A 20,165-nucleotide genomic window follows, 5' to 3' on the forward strand; every position below is an offset into this window, starting at 1 on the left:
GCTACACGCACTCCAGGCCACACCCCCTCTCCCCATGCGGTCCCTGGGGGCCCTTAAATTATAAGGGCCCTCGGCCCACTGATAGCAGTGTTACAAACGTCCCCCTTATCTCACTGTCAGCGCGGTGGACTTTGAGAGAGAAAGTGAACTATCTCACAACAGCGCTGGGTAAAACCGAAAACGGATCTTCTGCTTTTTCTTTGCCCTTCTTCATTTTCTTCTACTACTTTTTGACCTCGCACTGGGAGATAATGTCCACCTCCTCCGTCCCGGACCAGCGGCTGGACCACCTCCTGAGCGCCGTGGAGAGCGAGTTCCAGAAGGGCAGCGAGAAGGGCGACGCGTCGGAGCGGGATATTAAGCTGAGTCTGGAGGACGCCGAGCTGTGGACCAAGTTCAAAGAGCTCACCAATGAGATGATCGTCACCAAGACGGGAAGGTAAGCAGCGGATAGGCCCTGCTCGAGTAAAGGAAGGCCCGCACTGCACAGACACCCACACACGGCCCCTTACTTTGGGGATGGGATGTGCTTTTACGCGTGTGTTGCACTGATTTCGTTTAGGGTTATTTGGTTTATATCCAAAGGATTGTTTTTGTTTTGTTGGTGGGAATCGATAGGTGTTTTTTTTAATGTTTACATGTAGGGTCTTAACTGGTTTAATAGGGTCTCAAACACATAGGCTTTTACTGTTTACGGAGTTTGGTTTTAGGATGTATTCCTGTTTTTTTTTATGAAATGCAAACGTTTCCACAATTGAAGCTGCCGGGTGAACGAATAGAAACGTGTGTGTTTTGTTGTTGCGTTTCCCAGGAGGATGTTTCCCGTGCTGAGGGCCAACGTCAGCGGGCTGGACCCCAACGCCATGTACTCCGTCCTGCTGGACTTTGTAGCGGCGGACAACAACCGCTGGAAGTACGTGAACGGGGAGTGGGTCCCCGGGGGCAAGCCGGAGCCCCAGAGCCCCAGCTGCGTGTATATCCACCCCGACTCCCCCAATTTCGGGGCCCACTGGATGAAGGCCCCCGTCTCCTTCAGCAAAGTCAAGCTGTCCAACAAACTCAACGGCGGCGGACAGGTGAGGCCCGCAGTGTTTGTTGTGTTAACAGAGAATATTAGGCTGTAATTAGTAAGCTAAAATTAGCTAAATGGAAATATTTGTATTAAAATAAATGGGTAATTTTAAGAAGTATTTATGATCACTCGGGTCATGTCTCCACTGACCACTCGACTGTTCTCGCAACTATTATAAATAATGATTAATTCATAATATAATAATTTGGTTCATAATACATACAAAAAAGGCCGCTACGGCAATTCTAAAAATGCTAAAATCTAAGTTGTTATAAAGGCTAAAATGTTTTTTATATAAACTGATTTGGCTCTCATAATTAACATGGTTATTATTTCTCCACCCCACAGATCATGTTGAACTCGTTGCATAAGTACGAGCCGCGGATCCACATCGTGAAGGTGGGGGGTATCCAGAAGATGATCAGCAGCCAGTCCTTCCCAGAGACCCAGTTCATCGCCGTCACCGCCTACCAGAACGAGGAGGTGAGCTTTCAGTCCGGACTCTAACAACACTGATATTCAATGTATTTTAATCTATATACTGTTTAGTCTTTAGTTTGTGTTGATTGTGTTGTGTTGTTTAATTTTCTTTGGGAGATAAAGTGCATCTTATTGAATGGCAGTCAATAGATAAACTTGAACAGACCATTGTCAGACTGAATAAAAGTGGTGAGCTGAACAGCGAGGCCTTGATTTCAACAACTACATTCCATCTTCCTTACAGATTACTGCTCTCAAGATCAAGCACAATCCATTTGCCAAAGCGTTCTTGGATGCCAAAGAAAGGTAAGAAAGAAAACACCAACTTGACATTGCTTACAACACACGGCAGCCTTTGTCATCCCACTCTTCAGCTGTGTACCAATATGTAAGTGTTTTTATTTGAAACATGATTGACTTTCTATTTCAGGAGCGACCACAAGGACATTCCCGATCACAGTGCAGACAACCAGCAGTCTGGCTACTCTCAGCGTGAGTACAATACTATCCTACACTACTGCTATAACTCTATTACATACTCTGTTCATAACCATACAGCTCTATCACAACCATTTATAAGCAAAACCACCCATCTTCCAGTGTCCTTAGAACCACCACCACGGCCCACCCATGCCTCCACCCATCTCCTCCACCCTGAACATTAGTACAACGTCTGACCCCTGTACGTGTGTTCTTCTCCATCACAGTTGGAGGTTGGTTCCTCCCGGGTCAGAACCCCATCTGCCCTAGCAGCAGCCCCACCCAGTTCAACGGGACGGTGCCCCACTCGTCCGGCTCCTACTGTGAGCGCTACTCCAGCCTGAGGAACCACCGGACCTCCCCGTACCCCACCCACTACCCCCACCGCACCCCCAACACCAGTGAGTACAGCCGCGGGGCCCCACTCCAGAAAACAGTCTGGGATCGTATTCCTAAAATAGGACTTGTTTTTATGAATGAACTTGAATTTACTCAAAGTGAGACAAGTGCAACATGTTCAGAGACGCAAGCTCCTTCCAACGAAGGCTACGTTCCTGTGGCTGTGACCCATCTCAAGAGGTCCCACGGCCAACCGGAATTGATCCATAAACTGACCTTGGGTTGATTCGTTCCTCCCCATCAGACAACTACATGGACAACACCTCCGGGTCTTTGCCAGCCCACGACAGCTGGTCGTCACTGCAGATCCCCAACTCCACGGGCATGGGCACCCTGTCCCACACCTCCAACGCTACCTCCAACGGAAGGTAAGCGTCAACGCCTAACACGGCCATATGTCCCTATGTAAAGCCCTCTGGGTTCAGGCCACGAGTTGTATTGAGTGGTGGTGGACTCATGGATTAGAATGTCCGGCTCCTAAACCCCCACAATGCAATGCAACACCCACGACATCCAAATCTCATTTTGGCCAGTGAGGAGAGAGAGGAAAAGGTGGAACGTTGCTGGGTGCGCATTGCATTGTGGGACGGGCCAGGGAAGACTCATTGTGATGCGACCAGGGGGGGCCGTCTGTAACCACTAAACCAGAAAAATACAGATGATCATGATTGGATAAATATCAATTGAATGGGATGATGACGGATTCATGTTCTTGTTCCACAGCCAGTACCCCAGTCTATGGTCCGTAGCCGGGACCACCCTGACCCCCTCGGGCTCAGCCTCTGGGTCCATCGCGGGGGGGCTGACCTCCCAGTTCCTGAGGGGATCCTCGTACACGGGCCTGACCTCCTCCCTGCCCGTCTCCTCGCCGTCCTCCATGTATGACCCCAACCTGGGGGAGGTGGGGGTGGGGGAGGCCCAGTTCGAGAGCTCCATCGCCAGGCTGACGGCGTCGTGGGCTCCTGTAGCGCAGAGCTACTAAGCAACTAGGCTCTCTCTCCCTCCCTCTCTCTCTCTCTCTCTCTCTCTCACTGTCTCACTCCCCCCCCTCTCTCTTGGCCTGGTTTTCTCTTCAGGAGATGGACTGTTGACCCAAAGCATCAAACAATACAATAAGTGAGAAAAAAACTACAAGAGATTGTCCCAAAAAAACAAACTAGCAGCCTGGACTCTTGTGTTTGAACGGGCCCTTCATATTCCATTCCTGGGCTTTTTGAAAATCCTTAAATGTACACTTAGTTATATTGATGTCATGCCTCAGACATGCTATATGATCCCCCCGCCTTCCCTCTTCGGAAAATAGAATTTAAAGAACTATACATTTAATTTTTTAAAGGTGCAATGTGAGAGACAATCAATGTCCCCTAGCGGGTATCATACTAATTATTTATCATTTGCTCGAAGCGATTGGGAAACAGTTTTGCTCATGTGGTGCAAAACAATCCATCCTAGTTGATCCTGAAGGATGCCACTGTCCTTCAAAATAAAAGTTTATTTAAGAACGTCTTCAAGTTCTGACCAAGTAGTCCAATCAAGATTTTCGACTGGTTTTCCCCCCCCAGTATTATACTAAAAAGAATATCTAAGAGGTCATTTTGGTTGTGCTAACATATAAAGTATGTAAATGTGTGTATATAGTATACATTAACGGACGTCTTCATTGTTTTCAATATATATTTTGCCTTTTTGTGATCGCAGTCAAATGTGTGCCTTCTCTGATCCGAAAACTTTAAGTGCCTTTGCATTCTCGAAGGGTTGTGGCAAAAGACTCCCCTGACAGAAACAAAAAAAAATCCACATGTACATACCTATCTATTTGTATTTTGAATCATGATGAGTTTATTTATGTCATTTAATAATAAATTAAAGATTTTCTTTGTTTTTGCCAACTACCTGTTTTTGCTCTTTTATTCTGTGTGAATTATATAGTGATTTCCATATCACCCATGCCAAATGTTTTTCCTTTGAAGAACTTTGAACACCACAGTCACGATCACAGCCCACCCATACAGCATGCCCATACCAATGTCATGTATTTTATAACTCAATATCATTACAATAATCCACAATTACTAATAATGCGACCACGTTTTTCAACAGCTTACATTTGAGACTGATAACAATCAAACTAAAAATACATTGTGTGTTTCTATTAAGACAGATAAACTTTAAAAATAAAATAAAGCCCATCTGGATAGGAGGCTGAGCATAGCTTTAGGAACTATTGCTCTATACCTTTAGGAACCATAAAGAGGAGGCTAGTCAACTATATAAAACTAGCCAAATGTAGCATATCTCCAAGGTACAGAGATTGTTCGTCTCTACAAGCTGGGCTCTAACCCCAACATCCATATTAAATTCACAACAAGATCTAGAAACTAAGTGCTTAACAAACCAAGCAACCAAGCGCAGAAGTCTGTTTAAAAGAAGGTTTCTAACATTGAGGTAGGGCGTCTGAGGGTCTGGACTGTGGGGTTTCCACAAATGAGGTAGGGCCCCCACCCTGTCCAGAAGAGTCTGGACTGTGGATCAGTTCCATGCGGTGGAACGCTACATACATCTTTATCTTTTTCTTTTTCCTCAACAGTCGCTACACCCTCACAACTCCCAGTGCCTAAAATGGTGTTGAATGGAGTAATTCCAATTGAAATATATAAACCTACATAATTAGTGTTGTAGGTTTATATACTCAATATATATATATAGCCAATATAGGCTATTGAATAATAATAATATAGGCAATCGGTCAGTTGTGTTGGTGAGGCTGGGGAAGGCCTAGACTGTTTATGATGGTAATAATTTGGTTGTTTTGTCAAATTAAAATATAGTATATGCTACATGTGAACCTCCTAAGATTTGAAATGCAATTTGATTGGTTTGCTATCTGATGATTAAGATCTCAAACTGGTGATATTGTTTTCATCGCGTGACGGTCATCCAGTCACGCTAATAAAAACAAACAAAACGCTAATAAAAAACAAACAAATCCCGGCAAAAAGTGTTATCTTGTTTATTTTTGGAGTGTTCCTGTGTAGTATATACTAAAACAATTATTCACCTCAGGCTCCGTGAATACTGAAATACACAGAAATACACACATACAAACTCAAACACACTCTCTCTGTATCACACACACACACACACACACACACACACACACACACAGAGGCACACAGACAGACACATATACATCTGTACATCTGTCTCTCTCTCTCGCTTTATCAAACACACACACACACACACACACACACACACACACACACACACACACAAACACCCACAGGTCTACAAATGTAGCAGAGAGGAAGAGGCCACTTTTTCACCTCCAAACTCAGTTTTTGGTCCCAAGGTGCTAGTCTCACTTTTCACCCCCTGGCGTTTTCCCCAAACGTCCACCATCCACTCTTGGCCCCGGGGCCTAGGGCCTCTTGGGCCTAGCATATGAGCTTTCTCCAAACAACAATGTCGCCACACCTGTGCTAAGTGAATCCCAGCTCCTTTGACACGCCATCGAAACAGAGCTAGCAGCATCGCTACCTTCTGGAGGGCCCCCCCCCTGCCCCCGCCCCCCCCCGACCACTAGCCCCCAAACGCTCTCCATCGCTGACACCCCTTTGTTACAATCTGCGTAGCGGTGTGACACACGGCTAACGCCACCGTACCAGCGCCGCGTCACAGACCGGGCCCCCGTGTATCGACCCCGGCCGTGAACCCCTGGGGAGGAACCGCTTGGGTGATGGTTTCATAAGAACATGAATCGTGGTAACAGAACGCAGGGTCCCTCATCGTTCGTGGAGAACTGAAGACACGGCTATGCATCTTACTTTTGTATACTAGAAATCCTTCTCATTAACTTGATAAACTTGATAAATAACTCATAAACTCATGTACTGTATCTCACATCTATCTATCTACTGTATGTGTCTGTCGGTGCATCTATTGGTCCGTCCGTCAGTCCATCCGTCCACTCCTTCAACTGTTGCTGGTGTGGATACGCAGAACATAACACATGACCGGTACAGTATCGTGGCCTGAAAGGTGAGTTGGTTGAGCTGCCCTGTACAGTACAGTACAGTACAGTACAGTACTAGAGAGTGCACAGCGATCAGGGCGACATGACTGGTACAGTACAGGTTAAGCTGCCCGGTACAGTACAGTACTAGAGAGAGTACTAGAGAGAGCACAGGGAGATATGACTGGTAAAGCACAGGTTAGGTTGCTCGGTACAGTACAGTACTAGAGAGTACCATGACTGTTACAGTACAGGTTAGGCTGCCCGGTACGGTACAGTACTAGAGAAGTAGTAGTAGTAGTAGGTTTTTTATTATCCCAAGGGGAAACTTGGTTTGCAGACAGGTTAACAGGTAAAAGCACACAAGAAATACATTAAAACATCAACAGTGACCAATACACATAGGACACACAGGCAACACACAACAGTCAAGTCTGGGATTCAGTATTGTGCAAATTTAGCAAGGATATTGCCCTAGGTAAAAATGAGTTTTTGGTCCTATTGCATCTGCAAAAAGGGACTCTGAATCTCCGGCCTGAGGGGAGAACCTCCAAATGTTGGTGAAGAGGGTGGCTTACAGTCTAAAACCAAGTAGGCTTTACGGACGAATGTATACATCAGCGGAGTCTGTGGGAGGGAGAGGGTGATATGACTGGTACAGTACAGGTCAAACCACCCGGTACGGTACAGTACAGGTTAGGCTGCCCGGTCGAGTACAGTACAGTACTAGAGAGGGCACAGCGTTCAGGGCGGCGGTTACGGGGCCGAATACCGCTGCGGTCCACTCATGGACAAGATGAATGGGCCCCTGGTGATGTCACAGGTGAGTTGTGTGACAGGTCTGCAGAGCGGCGGTCCCGGGACAGTGATGGAGTGGTTGGCACCCAGGTGCAAATGAAGGCCCCTGAGGGGTCAGGGGGCCACGGGCCAACAGTAACCAGGGAGCAATGTGACATGCAGACGGGCCCCGTCAGAGCAGCCGCTCTGTGCTCCCGACGACGTGCACCCGCTCAACACCCACACACACACACACGCACACACACACACACACACACACACACACAGGCACAGGCACGCATGCACACACACACACACACACAGGCACGCACTCACTTTAAACACAAGCACACACTTACACACACACACAAACACACACAAACAGGCACATCCACACACACACACACACACATGCACTCTCTTTAAACACAAGCACACATACAAACACATGAAAATGTGGCCCCTTTGAATGCCTTGACTTTACTGCTGCTGCTGCAGTACTGGTTGTTCGTCCCTGATGGGTGGTTGTGGGGGAGTTAACTCCTCAGGGTAACCCAGCAGCGACCGGCTTCTACTGGACCGCCTCGCTGAGGCCAATCTGTGCCAATGTCCCCTCTGGCCTTTTGGTCCGAAAGTTCACTTGATTTGTACCGTGTGCATCCGTTATCTGTCTGACGTCACGCTCACATAGAAACACATTGGGCTGTGGGGTGTGAGAGATGCACAACGAGACTAGACCGCACATGCACAGTCCCTGTTGTGTTGAAGAGGTGGTAGACCTTGTCTGTTTAGGGTCCCTTCCTGTTTCTACGTGTGTGTGTGTGTGTGTGTGTGTGTGTGTGTGTGTGTGTGTGTGTGTGTGTGTGTGTGTGTGTGTGTGTGTGTGTCTCTGCGTGCACATGTGCGCATCCAAGCAGCAGGGTGTGGATGAGGGCGGGGATTGTGCCTGCAGGTTTACAGGCACAGTTTAGACGTGGTGGTGGTGGTGGTGGAGGATGTTTGCTAATACTTTACTCAGTCTAGTGCGGTAAACAGATCCCTCTCTTCCTCTCTTGTTATTTTATTGGAGGCCAGTGGACACAGTGTGTGTGTGTGTGTGTGTGTGTGTGTGTGTGTGTGTGTGTGTGTGTCAAACTGCAGCCCTTTGTCTCCCCAGGGGGCCTGAGCCCTTCCGTACGCCTCGACCTGCAGCCTCTGTTGATCTTCATTAATTGACAGCTGGAAATTGGTCTTGTGCATCCCCCCCTCCAAACACACACACACACACACACACACACACACACACACACATTCACACACAGTATCTCCTCCTCTAGAAGTGTGTGAGTGTGTGTGTGCGCATGTGTTTATGTGTGTGCATCAAATACGCTTTAAAGAGTGTGTGCATCACCAAGGTGTGGAGGGTGGGCTCCTCAAAGGGAAGGGGGGTGGGTGCAGATGTTGAAGTGCCTGACTATAGGGGGAACACCTGCTGCAGCAGAAGACCCTCTGAGCTCTGCCGGCCATGGTGCTTTGTTGTAGCGATTCTGTCCTTTCTAAACATCAGTGTTGTTCTGTTGGCTGTACACAGATCAGGATGGGAGATAGTGGAAGAATATGAATCACGATCTTATCTTAGGTATTCCCGGTGTTTATGCATGGTAAGTAACTTGATGGATCGGTGTAAAATGATGAACAATAATTAAAAAGGCATAAATGATTAGGGTGTACGAATATTTACAAGAGTAAAAGACACAGAAGATAAGAGATGGTATTTACCAGTTCTAGGTGAAGATATTTACACTGAAAGTCTGAGCAGTGTATTGATTATTGAATAATAAATAGAATAGATCAATGATTGTTTTGTGTGAATACTGATGTTTAATGTATAGTAACCACCTTACTCATATAGAAATCCTGCATACATGATGATGACAAACAATGAGTAACCATTTCCTTTCTATGTGGCTATTACGTCCAAGCCAATGATGAGCTCTTTATCCATAGTATATTTTATTGAGAAAATTCATTATTGGCAGGATGGTTTGGTATATGTACCTGAGGTTACATAATAGTAATACAAAGGGGACCATTTGCACCATGGATCCATATTCCCTCAGTGGAAAACAACATTTTATGTTTTTTAGAAACGGCCTTTCGGAACAGCAGTGTTATGACGATGACTCACAGTGCAAGCATCATGGTTGATTTATGGCGTGTGCGTAGGGCGGCCGAAAAACAAAAAAACAAAACCCAGGTTGCCAGGCTCGGAATGGCGAGTCAGCTCACTGAAGTAGGAGGTGGTGGTGGTGGTGGAGGAGGAGGAGGGGAAGGGGGGCCGAGGAGTGTGTATTTGCCCCCCCCCCCATCCTATCCCATCCCATTTCACCCCACCCCAACTTAGCACACCAACCCCGCCCCCCCCCCAAGACCCCACCCACCCACCCCTCGGCTCTCTGATGTCTTGTGTGCCTTCGTTAATGAAGAAATTCTGGTACCTGGGTGAGACATTGCTCTCAGCTGAGCAGACTCTGCCGTCCGCCTCCCTCGCCCCTCATCCCTCGTCCACATCTGCGCTGCGGTCCGCAGTACCCTCCCTCAAACTCACCCCACCGTCCCCTCTGACTGCGGCCTATCGGAGTATATAGCCTCATAGTCATGGAAGAACGATGAGCCAGGCCGCTTAGCTAAACTATTATTACCGACACTTTCCCTTCTGGATCACTGTGGGATCTCGGAAACACGGGACGGCTTACCCTCATACAAAACAATTACAACGTTACCCAATTACCCTGTCAGTCAGCAAATAGAGATCCTACAGAGAAGGGTTAAAGCCGTGCATGGCTTACAATTAGTCTTTAGAGGGACAGCAATGTGACTGTTTTGGACTTTTCAACTGTCCCATAATAAATAAAGTGACATAATGTAGGCTATAACAAATGACGGTGAATAACTACAAACCAAACAGCCGTTGACCAAATTCAAGCTTCCTCACCCTCTACCCCAGAACTTTATTGATGAACTAAATGGAATAATTAAACAAGCAATCGTTCCAGGGGAAGATCGAGCGTTTTGCTACAAATGAGCAATGTCACACATAAGGGGGACCTGCTAGCTTGCATCAGCTAATCTGTCGACCACAGTCGCCACCACGATGGCGACACGCTCTCACCATCCTGACAGACCGCTCAGAGTTAGCTGTGGACGGTCGCACACAAGTACATCAGACTTGTCAACAAAGTGCTCCTCACTTGGGTAACATTTAGCAGAGATGCATGATATCCACAGCAGTGGTGCAGCGCTATGAGAAACACTGTCTTTCACCCTGTGGTAATAGCTTGCTGATACCCCCCCCCAATGTTCATAATGACCTGGGAATTTGTCAATCAATCCAATTTCAATGACTGTATTATCATATGCAGGAGAATAAATATTTGAGTTATGAGCTGACTATATCAATAACTGCATTTTAAATGGACCTATCTGCAGTGGCCATGCAGTTTACCAGAGCATTAAGAACAATTCAGTTACTTTAAAGGATATGGAAGATTTAAAACGCCTCTGTTAAATAGAATAGTACATTTCATACTATTAACATAATTCTCATGAGTGGCTAGGAAAGGAGTTATTTTAGGCCAAATTAGGCTGGTAATAGTTATCAACTGGTCCAAAACGGCATTATATGGGAGCAGCACGTCTAAAGTTAACACTGCCACCTTGTGGTGAAACGTGAAAAGCAACTACACTTTTTGAATATCAACACAGACAAAGTAGAAGAAAACACTTTTATGTAGTATATATCATAACAATGCACTTTCCTGTTAACTAGAGGGTGCCATCATGTTAAGCAATGTACACTACTAAACAGTCTTCATTCGATTTACTTCATTAAAGCAAAACAAATGTAATCAAATGTCATCCACAATATCTTTGCTCCAACACAGAGCCACATTCATTTACCAGATAAGCTTGTCAACAAAGATGTGTGCACTATATAAATTAATATACAGTACATTTCTGAAACAGCCGACCCATTAAGGAACAAACAAATTATGATAAAGAGCTGGACGTGTTTGAGGTGCATCGTCTTCATCATGAACTTGGATGACCCCCAAACTCCTCCCATAGGCCTGTGTGAAAGGCTTGTGCAGAGAGACTAATAAATAACGCTATTATATCAGACTCTTTGGTCTAGTTAAGAGCCACGCCATTCAAGTATTTACCAGTGAAACTCAGCCTGTGAATTTATGTTTTAAATGATTGCTCTGAAGACATAGATTATCTTCACAATAAAAACACCTCCAAGTTGCCTTCTCCAAAAGCGTTAAACAAATAAATGCTTCATATTGGCCTTGGTATATTTTATTTATTTTTTTAAAAAGAAAGTCCAAACATAGCATTAAATATTCAGAGTAAACGTATTGGGGCGTTACAGTCGTCAAGCTGGGGGAGTTACATGGAGAACATGGTGGAAGGACATGGTGACAACACAAAGGACCAGATGGAGGGGACGGCCTGTAGCCCCTTCTGCTTAGGGGTCACACACATCTCAGGCATCGTGGACGTCGTGGGAACAGACTGTACTCAACTGAACTTGGCCTTGGAGAAGTCCATCTCTGGGTGCTGGGACATGAACCTGCACGGAAAACGAGGAGCACAGCGTGAGCAGGGTGACGGCCGGAAATCTTAGGGTACTAGATTTCATTTTCTGTTTTGATTTAACTGGAAAAACCTTTTACAAGCACGGTGGGTAAAATAGGTTGGGTATATTCATAAAAGGACTTTTGGATGCAGTACACACTGCATCCAAAAGTCATGAGTAGGGTAAATTGAATAACAATCAACCAATTAATATCATCATTTCAAAGCGGTTTTAGTTAATTTGTTAATTTCATACACACATCATGCACTGAACCACCATTGCATGTTTCGTAATTTCCAAGTATTACTGCAATTAGTGCGTTGCTAAGAATATTGACATTTCAAACTGCAACTAATCCTACATTCTTGACAACAACAACAAGAGCGCTGCTCTGGTTTTATAAAACCATATACCACTCTGGAAGAGGATACAAAAACTTGCCTAACATCGTGGAGCTACGTGCTGAAGAGCAAAGACAAGTCCACTCAACAGGACGAACAAGTGCGCTTATGCAACGCAACTATCCGCAATATGCTGATTACGTGAAGCTCTTGGAAAACTAAGTACCCTTGTCGACGTCCAGAGGAACAGATAGGCTGCATTTGATTTAAACGTTTGGTGTGGGAAATGGAGCTTCGTAAAAAGCTTTTATTTGATATATAGCGGGGAATTAAGGACGGTGGCGTGACCTTGAATAATAAAACATAAAACACGGAATCGTGGCAAGTGAGAGAATGCACTTTTTCTGTCTGACATTTTTAACTAAACGCTTTTAGGAAACCATATAGCGCTGGGGTTAAGCCAAGTTATATATATAGTGGGGCGCCTAATAAAAGGCCGTTGACAGTTGGCTGTAATAAAATATGCCGCAGACTGTCCAATAAAGAGCTGCCCCTTCCTGGCCGACAGCCCGTGGACACCAAGGACGCGCGGCGGTCTTCCGTTACGCGGTTTGGTCGTACTTTTTGAGGATGTCCTGCTTCTTCTGCTCCTCGGAGGTGGGCAGCCCCATGGACTTCTGCCTCTGGTCGTACATCATCTTCTCCACCATGCCGCGCGTCTCTCCGTCCAGGTCTGACAGCTGCACGGCGGGCGACGCACACCACGTGGATACAATTAATAAAAGGGCACGGGTTGTATGGGTGGAGGCGGGGGGTACTGGATACATTCAGGGGTCACGGATTCATATTCACGCCTCCACGTGGAGAGGTGGAGGAACTGACCTTTGAGTTCTCTGGGCTGACTTTCTTGGTGTTGATTTCGGGATCTGTGGTGACTATTTTATTCCACCATTCCATTTTATTGATCTGGAAGAAGAGGGAGCAAGATTAGGCCGGATGTAGGTTTGAAAGATGCCCTGTGCTTACTCAAACAGGGCAAGAGGCAGAGCTGTGGGAACCTTGTAATCACAAGCACGGTTAACCGGTTTAAATACTACAGATTTTTATTTTTTTTTCACTGGTCAAAATAGTGAGAGCCAAAAGGTGAAAGAATAAGCCAGAAATGACAACGTTATCAAAGTGTATGCTAATTAATGGTAGCCTCCTACAGGGGGCGCCATAATGCATTTGCCAGTAGTCAATTTGCATAATATCCGCTTGGCTAGTTCATTTAGATGTAAAAGATGACCCCCATCTTTTAACCAATACATTAAATACAAAATATAATACGTCACAAAAATAGCTGATTGAAATACTTCACAATACATGTATTGGCACTGAATAATGATAATATTGTGAGGCAGATTCCCATCCCTAATTCGCAACATCCTGGTAAATCTAGCCCAGTACATGGGAAAGGGGCATCAACAACATCCTTGACAGGCTTCAGGGTTTTTCCCAGGGAGAAGTGATTCAGCAGCACATGGAAATGACTGTTGGAATGAGTCCAAGTGCGAGCGGCGTACCTTCTCCAGGTGGATGGTGACCACCTTGCCGTCCTCTATGAGCCAGGAGCTCTCCTCCACCTTCACCTCGTGGCACAGCTCGCCCTCCAGGACGGGCGGCTGGCCCTTCAGCCCCACCTTGAGGCTGCGCCGCTGGATGTCCACCACCACGTCCTTGCCCTTCATGCGGAACTTCACGTCAAACGGCACCAGCAGCTGTGGAGGGCGGAGCACTGGTTTGAAGTTCAGATACTGGCCGCGTTTGTTTACTTATGGTTATCTTAAATAACTGTGAATGAATTAAAATGTATTGATTAATTAATTTAATGGATAACAGTGGCAGCTATTGGATCACTGCTGTGTATAATGTGCCATACAGGCATTAGAATTATATCTATTAATCATTGCAGTGATAAAGTTTCGATAGACTTTACTTTTATTTTGTCAGGATGAAATCATCCTGACAAAATAAAAATCGGTATAAACATCAAGTGACTTAAAGCTTTTGATAGGTAAGCTGAAGTATCATCTTCCACTGGGTGGCACTGGTGCTACACTGGTGTTCGGTTCCTGTCCTCTCCTTCAACAAAATGTTTGATAACCAATGTCATCATAGAGAGAAAGGGCCTGTGCCGTGGTGGTGGTCCGCTAGTGCAGCATCTCAATCTCTGGACCTTTCCCGATCCTGCCTCCCGGAGCTGAACTTACGTCCACTTCTGACAGGCTCTGGGTCCACTTGTAGTTGGGCATGTCGGCTCCGTTCCCCGCGTTGGGCTTCAGCTTGTCCTTATCTTTCTCGTCATCCTCGGCATCCGAGTCCGCCTGGAGGGGAAGAGGGTGATGGTTAGCAACCACCTAAAACTCCTTAGTTGTCCCTCCAGGTCTGGGGTTAAGTCTGTTTAGACCTGGCTTTTAGATCAGGACTCGGGTAATCTCCGGTCAGATATATAGTCGCACACAACATTCATAATGGCGATCAGTAATTCATTATCGTTTCTTGACACTCCAGGACATACCAAAAATACCCATAAGCAATAAACAATAAATCCCCAACACAGAATCTTGGTACATCTTGCATTATCTCGCAGGTTTACAGGATCACCATCGCCAACAAAACACATGGCTACTCCTCCAAAGCATCGCTCCATGTCCTGCTTGCCCTGACGAGACTGAACACCTTTTTCCACCCAACCCCCGACTCCGTTCAAAACAGGTGAAATAATTGATTGGGTAGAAATCTCGGTGCCTGGTATTCAGAGACGGGTGCGGGCCTGGCCTTTGGGCTTGGAGTAAAGACCGTATTGGCAGCCTGGTGCAAGAATGTCTTTAGTACCCTTAATTACATGTCGGGCCGGGCCGGTGAAATCTGTTCCTAGATGTTGGCACAGGAGGTGCACATTGGGACCGCTTGTTGATGCCAGGTGGGGCTCCTGCTGCTCCTATCACGTTACGAGAGCACAGGGGTGGCTGGGTCTTCAACACACTCACCCCCTTCTCCTTCTCCTCCTTCTGCTCCTCTTTGTCTGACGGACGGTCTGCTGCCACCACCGGAGTCTCCTTCTTCTCCTCTCCCTGCTTTTTCTGAAATGCACCGTAGACACTTGTTAAACTGAACAGGAATTATATCAGCGTCATTCAGAAAGATACGGCTGATACAATCAAAGTTTCCGTCTCCAAAAGTACAGTTGTATACGCAAGAGACTCATCATGCTGGTCGACCAGTTACACCAAATAGAGTTTGCCTGGTCACTAATAGGGCTGAACGATTAATTGCATTTGCGATAATATCGCGATATGACAAAACAAGATTTTCTAACCGCAAAGGCTGCGATTTGATTGGTCACGTGACTTGCGAGTGAGCCAAGCGGAGCAAAGCAGTGCAGGCAGGGAGAGGCGCTGCGCTTTAACCTGCTGCACAATGGCCTCAGGCTCGTCAGAAGAGCACACAGCTGAAAGTTTGGTACCAAAGAGGGGCGGCACATCAGTTGTGTGGAATTATTTTGGCTATAAAAAAGACGATGCTGCGCAACTGTCCCGCATTTCGATCACAGCCTCGTCGGCTTGAAAAAAAAACCACCTCAGCGCACCAAATCAGCCGGCCGAGACCTCGCTAAAGAGGTGGTCTCGGTTCGCTTGAGATGTGAAAGTGAACGCACCTCGGTCCGATCCAGTTCTAAAAAGCATACGCCTCTTTGGACGTAACAGGCACCCGCTCAGCCGCGCGCATTAAGGGAATTAGTGTTTGATTACCGGTAACAGCCAGGGACGTGCACAGGAGTTTTGAGGGGCAGGTGGCGAATTGTTGACGGCGGGGGGGGGCAAAAAGGGCAAAAAGGGCAGGGGCTCAAGCACCCCTAGGGCCCTATGTGTGCACGTGCCTGGTAACAGCACATTGTCGGACCGTCGGGTGAAAATGAGTCGTGGCTCAACATGGAGCAAAGAGGAGACGGAATGTCTATTGGATATTTGGATATATGCTGGCAAACACACATAAAAATGCTGATGCATTTAACACATTGAGCACCAGGATGAATCTGATATTGTTTATTATAAAACAGATAGATTTATTGCTTGTGTTCGTTGAAAAATACATGATATGAGGACCTTGGGGGGGGAAAAAAATCGCAATTAGATTATTTTCCAAAATCGTTCAGCCCTAGTCACTAATTCATTATTTTATGATTCCCAAACGCCCTCAACTTGCAATACAGATATTGTATTTATTCCTATTTCTGTGAATATAAAGTGCATCCCTAATGATGGTGCTGCTTATGATGATGTTTTGCACGGCTGTGGCGTGGTTTTGCTTAGTAACATGCCTTCGGAGCGGGAAAAATTCCCCTTAACGACTGTGAAGCACACGGAGGGGGAGGCGGGACCACTCACCTGGTCGATCTCAGACTGCAGCTTCGCCGCCTCCTCCTCGGTCAGCTCCCTGATCTGGGGGCCGGCCTTGTTATCGTCGTCCTTCTTCTTCTTCTTGTTGTTGGCCTCCTCGGCCAGCTTGGCAGCCCGGTCTGCCTTCTCCTTCTTCTCCTTCTCCTGTCTGCTCTTGCGGTCTCTGTGGACCTTCAGCGCAAGCTGGCTGTGGCGGGCGACCGTCTCCTTCACGAGCTGAAAAAGGTAAATAAACATCAAGGTGACTGTTAAGTCAGAGAGAGTGGATGGGCAATGTTACCTAGCAAGGTAGATAGGATGTATATTCACCGGATATTATCACCTTAGTGGGCGGGGACTGACCTTTTCAGGGGCACCTGGTTCCCCACCGGTGAAGAAATCCGTTTTCCGTCGCAGGAAGCTGAAGAATGTGTTGACCAACTGTTGATGGAGCACGGTGAATCACAGTTAATCTTTAGCATCCACCACGGGACAACAGCCGGATGTAGTTAGATGAAATTAAAAGCGTGCCGGGGCATGGATGTATAAGAAGGCTCTAGGAGCAGAGGGTCTGAGATGCAGACACATGCCGGTGCACTCAAACTGTTTTACCACATCCTTCGTGAATGTATATAATTGTGTCTCAATAAAATGTGTTTAATATACTTAGTGACAGTCCCAAACGGCCCCTCGCGAGTATGTCAAGAGCATTATGCATTATGTCAAGAGCATAAAATCAGCACCATGACATCGACAGCATTGGGTCCAAAGGAAAGCTAATAGTTAGCTCTCTCGCTAGCTCTCTCGATGCTATAAATGTCCAGAGCAACACACGTTTACCTCTTGAACCCCTCCCTCATGCTGCTGCGCCATGGCGAGTAGCATCCCGTCAAACCTCTCATCCTCATCACCCATAGTGAAAAATAAGGTAACGTTGTAATAACACGGGAATTATTGAAATGTCGAGCTAAATGTTGGTTGGCAACAACGTGAAGGCTCCCACACTACACTCACTTCCTGGAAACAAGGAACGCCTTCGGTTTTTTTGACCAATTGGTGTACTCCATTCTGACAGACAACTAAATGAACGAATACAATGCATGTAAAAGGAACCATTAGGCGGGACACGGTGCAAAAACTACCAGAATCTTCTACAGTTATAATACTTTCATATTTAAGTCTACGCAATAGCGTTTTTTAGGATCATTAGGAGACTTCTAAATGTCTGAAGATTCTAAATAATATAATAATACTATTATAATATTATACTATTATTTCTTGATCACTGGGCCACTTTTTCTTTTTCTCTTTGTTTACATTGCATCTTTGCACTTTTTATAATTTATAATTGATACTATTTATACCGTCTATTTTGTTTGCCCTATTTGTTGTTATTTGTTGTTGTTTGTTCTGTTTGTCTTCTCCTTACTTTAGCATTTCGTTAGCATTAGCATTTTCCCTTAGCGTCTACTCTTGTTTGTATTAGTGCTTTGTATTCTTATTGTATTGTATATTATTTATTATTATCCTGTGTTTTTCTACTGCTGCTGGGCTATTGCAACATTTCTCCTACGGGGGATTAATAAAGATGTATTGTATTGTATTAATAATATATTGTACTATTTCTTTTTTAAAAAAAGCAAATTTTAATTCCCTTTCTTTTACAAAAATCAAACTGTTGAATAATGGTACATTAAAAAATATGTATACATATATATCGAGACAAAGTATATTATCTGCAATTTGTGTGATGCCCAAGTTACAATAATAGTTGGTCCATAATTGGCCACACGAATACATGTTTCACAATTTTTCATGATTATCCATCATTATTCAATTATTCTTCCGCCTTGAACCCATTTCACGTCTGTCGCTCTCTCTGTCTGTCTGTCTGTCCATCGGTCGCTCTGTCTGTCCATCTTCTCTGGTGGACAAGAGGTCACAGAGGTCACACCTCCTACCCACAACACCAATGACATGTATGAATATACAGTATAAACCAGTATGAGCTTCTGTGCGTCACACACACACACACACACACACACACACACACGTCACGTCACGTCACGTCACGTCACGTCACGTCACGTCACTGCCAGGCAAGAGAAGAGAGGAGAGAAGATGGGGAGGAGGAAGAGGAGGAGAGCGACAGTCTGCCTGAAGAACCCTGAGGGTCACCAGCCGGCCAGGGTCCTGAGCGCTGGTCCAAACCCTCCTCTTCATCAGAGCTGTCCTGCTGTGCCTGGACCAGCTGGCCCCCACCGGCCGCCTGGGGAGGAACAGGTGGCCTTCGAGGTGATGGAGCAGGAGCAGGAGGAGCAGGAGGAGGACCTACCTCAAGGGAACAGCCCAATTTAACTCAAGTTAAAAAAGAAAAAGGCTGTCTGGTATCAATAAACGACAATCCACAACAGGGTTCAGAGTTTCTTCTCGGTTTATTATTGTTACGTCTTTTTCAATACACTAAAAATATTGACACAAAAGGCGTACTTTCAGAATGTACAGATGGGATTGGATCTTGGGTATTGGTTGCTGGTTCAAGACCTTGAACTGGCAGCCCAGAAGGCTCTCTGCAGGAGGTGGTGGGACTCCTTAACCCTGCAAAATGCCGGCCGTTTGGACGGAGTCCTTCTAGCAGCCGGTGCCCTCCGAACCATGAGCCAGGACTTAGTCACAGAACTGTTCAAGCTCATTATCGGCAAAGCAGATCTATCAGTGTTTTGCGGCGAGATGCCGTATGCTCGAGACCAACATTTGAAGATAACCCCCTCTCTCCTGAGAAATGAAAGACTTGGACTATGCTTGAGTGTTTTGTATGTTGTATGGACTTTTCTACTTACTATGTTTCTTATGAGATAATCGTTTCAATCTGTCTCTACATGCTGAATCTCTGTACAAATCAACATGAAGCAAGTGTGGCTAGGTATGCCAGATGTTTTTGAAGGATTATAATCGTTACGGAGGTATAATTGGGCATATACTTTGTCTCCCTCATGTGGTAGCATGATGAACATGTCATTTTAAGTCATTTAAATAAACATAATTTTACAGGAGGAAGGTCAAAGCTTTACTTAAAAGGACATGATTGAAGATAGTTTGCAGCTATTAATTAGTTGTTTTTTTATGCGCTTTTGTTACCCCTAAAATTAACATGATTAACATGAAAAAAAAGGCCATGATAAAGTGAAATAGTTAAAGTCAAAAACATTAGGTAGAAACGCATTGAAATAAAAACAGCAAATGGAGTATCAAGCAATTTAATAAGTTCAAATCACATTGTTTGTTGACATAGTAAAATATTTACAGTATTTCTCTTTTGCAGTTTTTTGACACACCGGCTAACATCTACAAACCACAAGCAACCAGACTTCTGTATCTGACTCTTTGGTTTCAACCTGAATAACCGGTTTCACAGACCTGCTCAATGTTCCAGTGGTTTCCTGGAAGGAAAACTGGCATAACACATAACAGACCATTATTATAAACAGACCATTATTATATACATATCCTCTTCTAATATCTGAACAAAAATAAATAGCTCAACATTCCGACTATTGATTTT

The 20,165-nt window shown here is 45.4% G+C and overlaps 2 protein-coding genes across 2 annotated transcripts; one reads left to right on the forward strand and one right to left on the reverse strand.

Moving 5' to 3' along the window:
* Positions 1 to 251: 251 nt before the first annotated feature.
* On the forward strand, positions 252 to 3,413 carry LOC311365171 (T-box transcription factor T-A; the record flags this gene model as incomplete). The annotated part of the gene is made up of 8 exons (XM_084484687.1): positions 252 to 439; positions 812 to 1,076; positions 1,421 to 1,555; positions 1,797 to 1,858; positions 1,983 to 2,044; positions 2,260 to 2,433; positions 2,676 to 2,799; positions 3,155 to 3,413. The coding sequence occupies 8 exons, from the start codon at positions 252 to 254 to the stop codon at positions 3,411 to 3,413; spliced, it is 1,269 nt and encodes a 422-aa protein (XP_084340813.1).
* A 7,557-nt stretch (positions 3,414 to 10,970) lies between these two features.
* nudc (nudC nuclear distribution protein) lies at positions 10,971 to 17,607 on the reverse strand. Its single transcript, XM_084484545.1, has 9 exons — positions 17,444 to 17,607; positions 16,967 to 17,044; positions 16,613 to 16,840; positions 15,215 to 15,307; positions 14,435 to 14,548; positions 13,748 to 13,942; positions 13,065 to 13,148; positions 12,804 to 12,922; positions 10,971 to 11,835 (listed from the first exon to the last, which is right to left on the reverse strand). The coding sequence occupies exons 1-9, from the start codon at positions 17,516 to 17,518 to the stop codon at positions 11,784 to 11,786; spliced, it is 1,038 nt and encodes a 345-aa protein (XP_084340671.1). The 5' UTR covers positions 17,519 to 17,607; the 3' UTR covers positions 10,971 to 11,783.
* Positions 17,608 to 20,165: the final 2,558 nt, after the last annotated feature.

This window comes from Micromesistius poutassou, assembly GCF_964030765.1.
Source record: "Micromesistius poutassou genome assembly, chromosome: 20".
In the NCBI taxonomy this organism is placed as follows: domain Eukaryota; kingdom Metazoa; phylum Chordata; class Actinopteri; order Gadiformes; family Gadidae; genus Micromesistius; species Micromesistius poutassou.

Coding starts and splice junctions, on each gene's coding strand:
- nudc (XM_084484545.1), bottom strand. CDS start 17,518: ATGGGTGATGAGGATGAGAGGTTTGACGGGATGCTACTCGCCATGGCG. Junction 13,943..14,434: donor AGAGCCTGTCAGAAGTGGAC/GTAAGTTCAGCT, acceptor CGCCCTCCACAG/CTGCTGGTGCCGTTTGACGT. Junction 11,836..12,803: donor AAGCAGGACATCCTCAAAAA/GTACGACCAAAC, acceptor TTTTCCGTGCAG/GTTCATGTCCCAGCACCCAG.